Source organism: Artemia sp. Qi Xiang Cuo, chromosome 8 (genome assembly GCF_049724085.1).
Source record: "Artemia sp. Qi Xiang Cuo chromosome 8, ASM4972408v1, whole genome shotgun sequence".
Lineage (NCBI taxonomy): Eukaryota > Metazoa > Arthropoda > Branchiopoda > Anostraca > Artemiidae > Artemia > Artemia sp. Qi Xiang Cuo.
The window spans coordinates 46,609,028-46,615,027 of NC_142801.1; the positions used below are offsets into that span (position 1 = coordinate 46,609,028).

The 6,000-nt window shown below is 33.6% G+C and overlaps 1 protein-coding gene across 1 annotated transcript in view; it reads left to right on the plus strand.

Moving 5' to 3' along the window:
• Positions 1-6,000, plus strand: part of Hsepi (D-glucuronyl C5-epimerase) — a 73,908-nt gene that overhangs the window by 46,212 nt on the left and 21,696 nt on the right. The window contains exon 2 of the mRNA XM_089092988.1: positions 5,890-6,000. This exon is cut by the window's right edge and continues 142 nt beyond it. Within this exon, the coding sequence (XP_088949114.1) occupies positions 5,890-6,000 (111 nt within the window). The remainder of the gene's footprint in view (positions 1-5,889) is intronic.

The following is a 6,000-nucleotide window of genomic DNA, read 5'->3' on the forward strand; positions in this document are numbered from 1 at the left end:
CCATTCCACAATCTATGAAATCAATTCTGCAATAACTGAAAATATAAAGTATTTTTGAGTATTTTAACGTCTTTCACAGCTCAAACGGTCCAGCATTTTACAGCCCAATGAGTCTGTCTTATCTCCTAAATCGGGAACGAAGGAGATAAGTGAAGTTCCGCCCCGTATCGGATGAGTCTCCAGCCTCCCCCTCCCCCGCTCCTACTGTCTACGCTAAAGTTTTATTCCTTCTGCCAACTACGCCGCCCTCACCCCAAAGACTTCAATAAGGTAAAGTTTTGTATGGGAAGAACACATAGTAAATCTATTATAATTATCCAATTTTAAGGGTAAAATACATACTCTGTGATAGATGCAAAATTGCTTTGGCACACAAAATCCTATTAAGGTCAATTCCAAACAGTTGTGATCCCTTTGTGTCAGCAAGTGAAATGGTCAAAACACCCTTATTAGAGCAATTATTTCAATCCATTCATTGTTGCCAATTGCTGTCCACAAGTTGTGTAAGCTGTCTATTGTTCATATATAAGGTTTTTATCAAAGATGTAATCTTATAGAATTTTAAAAAAGCCTCATTCAATTTAAATTGAAAGTTATAGATCCGTTTTTTAAAGTAAATAATAATTGGACAGTCAGCAACCCCCCCCCCCCCTATGTAATAAAAACATGAAACTTTTTTCTCTCCAAAACGAACAAAAATTAATTAAAAAAACTTTCCTAAAAATAATTTTTTCAAAGAAAAGTAAAGGCAATTTTAAAACTTAAGCTCAGGATATATTAACACCTGTTAAAATTCAAACTCAAACGACCAGAAATTACTATTAAAGAATAAATGAAACCCAAAACGAACAGAAATTAAATAAACAATCATAGCAAAAAAACATAGAACAAGCAATAATATAAATGAATAAATAGATTTTAAAGCTAGTAATACTTGATTGAAAATGAAAATCAAGCTTAAAACGAAAAAAAATAGTTTGCTATTAAAGTATAAATGAAACTTAAAACGAACAGAAATTAAATAAATAATCAATGCGAACAAACATACAATACATATTAATGTAAATGAATAAATAAATCTTAAAACGAGTGAAACTTAAATTGAATATGCACATCAAGTTTGAATCGAATAAAAATAACTACAAATAAGAGTTTGGGTATCGCCTCACTTCAGAAGTCTAAAACCTACTGCGTCATTGGCGCTTTACTGAATACGAATTATATTACAAATGTTTTCTTTTGTACTTAATATTCAAAATAAGTATTAAAATTACATAAAAATTTGAACTGCTGAGCTTTCAGCAATTAATATCATTATACATCAAATATTCAGTTTAATTTGTTAGTTCTTTCTAAGATTGGTCAAGATAGTTTCACTACAAACAAAATTTGAATACAACCTCCTTCTTTCACTACGAAAACCTAAAGTCTTCTGCGTCATTCGCACTTGACTGAAATAGAATTTTTCGTATATTACAAATTTATTATTTTCCAGTTCTTACAGCAATGAAAATGAAAATAAAAATTATAGTGAAAAAAATCTTTAACTGATGGATCTTTCAACAATTAATATCATTATATATCTAATATTCAATTTGATTTTGTTTATACTTTCCAAGACTGTTCAAGACTCATATAGTTTTCAGTAAGGCGCCAATGACGCAGTAGGTTTTAGGCTTCTGCAGTGAGGTGATACCCAACCTCTTGTTTGTAATTATTTTTATTCGATTCAAACTTGATTTGCATATTCAATTTAAGTTTCACTTGTTTTAAGATTTATTTATTCATTTACATTAATATATATTGTATGTTTGTTCGCATTGATTGTTTATTTAATTTCTGTTCGTTTTAAGTTCTTTTTAATTAATCATAAGTATATAGCCATTTTGGGATGGGGTTAACGCTATTTTGGAAACGATTAACATATGTTTTAAAGTCAGGAAAGCTAATGCTATGCTGATACCTTTGAAAAGTGTCATTCTCTAGACATAGATCCTCGATTAGTTGTGCTTCAGCCAAGCTGGCACAATTTTGACCATTTATAGGGCCGAACAGATTTTCAGCGAAGCTTGTGTTGTTACCAACTTCTTCAGATAAACATCTCTGGGCATCAGGCTCTGTTGCCTGATTCCAGATATTGGATTTTTCATTGCTAATAACTAGCTCTTGTTCACTCGAGTTGCTATAGGACATTTTTTGCTGAGCTATCTCTATGTCTTGAAAGGTAAATTCAGGGTAAGTTTTGAGTTGAGAGTTCTCAGACACGGGTTGAAGTGCGGGTATTAGAGTGTCAGTGGACTCACATTGATCTCTATTTTCACCAGAGACGAGCTCAATCAGTATTTTATGCCGACTTTCATCATCGTTATTTTTTCTAAGCTCATATTCAGCATCTGGTTTTAGACGTTGTATTTTTATTCTCTCACAGACCTTGCAGTTTATAGCCTTACATTCCCCACGCAAACAATCAGCGTATTTCATTACGTCCCTTTCACAAGCGCTGATTGCAGCTGTAGAAACCATTGTAAATTTCTGGATTTTATTCTTCGCAATTTTCACATTTAAATGGGAAGCTGCAATCAGTATACTGGTTGCAACAACGGTACGTGCCTCTCGTCCAGCGGCAGTGCTTGAATCATATATGTTACTAGCTATAGTGTCTGCAAGCCGTACTAGTTTGTTGTGTACACCCTTTTCAAAACTCATTCTAGTACAAAATTCATTGATGTAAGCCTTTGGATGAAAAAATCCTAAGCCGTTTTCAAAAGAATTTCCAATTTTCATAATATCTTTTCTTTTGACATCTGTTCGAGCTGCTATCTCTTTTAGGGAAATTGGTATACTCTCTTCTAGGCACGCTTTGTGAAAGCAAGCTGCTGCCAGAGCATAAAGTTTTTTACCTCTGAAACTTTGTTTTGGCTTTGTATTATTTATGGTTTCATCTCGATATTTTTGAAAAATCTCCTCAGCCCTTTGAATTGCATACCGTCCTATATGAAAACGATTGGTAATATCTTCAATGTGTTTTAAGACCCTAGCAGAGGACCTAGCTGTGACATCTGAATTCCTGTTTTGATTTTGCGTGTTGTATATCCTTACCGAAGCTTACATATGTATGCAAGTCTGAATCACGTAGTATAGGGTTTAAGGGAAGTCCAACCCTCGATCGGTCTACACCACCTGAGAAATTACGATACTCTTCAGTTTCTGTTATAAGCATACTAATCTCAATTACTATTTTTGCTTATGTTTAATGCTGGTATCGGTGATATATGCGGCGAGTCTGTTTAAGAGCTGATAATTATATAAATGCACAAGTTTAAATGTATTCTATTTGATTGAGTGATATCTTGTGTCAAATTTTTAAGCAGTTTTCTTTTCTAAGCTATTCAGTCAAACTAAGTCCTTGCAATCGTAAAAATTAAACACAGGACAAAACTGTTCTGCATGAAAACTTTTTTTTTGTCTATTCAGTTCCTTTCCCGCCTTTATTTTGCAAGAATTGAGCGTTATAAGCTTGCTATGTGAAAATAAAAAAATTAATGTTTTGCAGTTTCCGCAACGTATTTTTGGAAAACTGTTTCAAACACACTGGCTCGTGATATAAGCAAATATTTTTGGGATTTTGAAGAATTAGTAATTTTCTGAAAACAAGGTTACTTGAATTTCTTATGAAGTTATAACCAAGTGGTAAAATCCTGATTTCATGGGTGGCAAAAGACTATTTGATAGCCTTATAAATTGTTCTCTTATGTTAAGCAGGCCACTTACAATCAGGAAATAGAATAAATTAATTATGATACCACAACGCTTGTCTCAAAACGAGATGCATGTTTTATATCATCTTGTATATGAAGTTGCTGTTTTTAGTCAAAAATTGCATTATATTTTGACTATTGTGTTTCATTAATTACAAGGCACTAGATATTGCAGCTTCATTTCAAGTAAGTCCTTAATCAGCTCTCTATGTTGTTCAAGCTCCCCACTAGTGGTGACGAAGAGAAACAGATAGAATAGCTTATCAGTACTACCTATGCAAAAAATTGATTTAGCTTGTCGTTTAGGGTGGTGGCTGCAAGTTTCCTGCACAGTCATCAGCAGTGGTGATTCCGATTGTGTGCTTTTGATTTCGATTTTTTTTTTCACTGTCATTTTTTAGGGGTTTCAGGCTATTTGTTGAAATTCCAATAAATTGGTACTACAATAAAATTTTTTTATTTAGCTAGAAAAGTTTTTCTCACCAAGCTGTTTTTTTAAGCACATTCTCAATTTTTGATACTACTGACCGTGATAGGTTGCTGATATCGCTTAAGCCATAATCATTATACTAGATATTATCCCTTGCAACTGGCTTGTTCATATGTATATTGTTTCTTTTTTGGCTACTTCTGTTTCTTCCTGTTTTGATACCATTAAGTAGCAAAGATCTTTTCAGATCTTAATTTTGATTTCTATAAATCACCAATATGACATGTCCGTTAGTGAAAAAACTTTTGAATACATTTTTCTCCGTTGCCAGTTTCTTAAACGCGTTTTTTTTCCCAACTATGGACCGTTTTCCGTCCTCAAGTAATTGCAGCTGCAAATTCCAACCATGAAATTAACTTAATATTCCTTACTAGGTTGCAGCTACCTGTACAACCATGATATACTGTAATCTAGTAAACAATGGCCCATAGTAATAACCAAAAATAATAATAATAAAAAAACAATTAACTGTCTATTGAGAAAAATTTTCATTTGTTTCTGTTTTGGGAAGGGTGACTATTATTTCGATTAGTCTTAACAGTAAAAGTTTGTTTGAAAACAAAATTACGGGAATCTCGAGTAACAGCCTGGACTCCCTCGAAAAGGGTGTTTCACAAAATGTAAAGTACACTACCGGAATCGCCGCTGCCGAAGACTGTACAGGAAGTGTATAGTCCGTAACCTTGAACGACAAGTATATAATTTTTTTGCGATTCAACAGTGATCAATAGTGGCGTCACCACTATTGATCACTCATTGGGGGGGGGGGTGATTTTTTTTATGGAGAAAAGCTTTTCGGGGGAAGGGAATTTCCATGAAGGAGAAGCCGGAATTCCCAGCACTATTTAAAAAATGATTAAAAATTAAACAAAAAACAAGTTTTCTCAACTCAAAGCAAGGAATAACTATAAAACTTAAAACTAAAAGAAACCATTACATATATGGGGGTCCGCCCCCTCCTCAATACCTCGCTCTTTACACTAATTTTTTGGGAACTTTTAACTTATTGGAACTTATTACTAAATTTAAAAGGCCTTATGTGTACCCTTTTTAACTTTATTTTCATAAGACTACCTCTGTCCCTCCGAGTGGAGTGGCATATACCCTCTACTCACTGAAGATATAAGATTTATAATATTTACTTCATTGGCATTTTGTTTTTTCAATTTAAACCTTACTAATTTTTTGCGTAGATAGCTTGCTTTTGTGGAATTCCCAACTAATTTTTGTTAAAGTATTTTCATATTAAAAGTGAATCTTCAGTATTAACTTGAGACTTGGGTGTCATCGTTTTTCCTCACGCCCCGTCTACTACCAGCACATCTATCTGATATCCTATTAGGGAGAGGACCGTGGTTCTGCTCAGGTATTGAGAAGTGCCATTTGAACGGCTGTTATCACAGGAATAGTACAACCATTTAAAGTTGTTGCATATGCACGGTTTTTTGCCCACCATCTGTTTTTATTATTGTGGAAAAACATCAAAAATTAATTTTATATTAAAAAACAGGATCATTTGAAGCTGTTGCACATCCCTCCCTCTTTCCCCCGTTTTTCAAGTTATCCCTTTTGTCCAAAAGTACAAATGTAGATACACTCTTCACGTTTTTGATTAAAAACTAATAAAACTTGCTTTTGCAGGGTAATAAGATTTTTCATGGACTCGGGGATTGTAATTCTTGGAGACGGCTCACTCGAGATCTATTAGTTGATTTGCAAAAAGGTCAATCACTGTCGGAGAAGGGTAAAAGG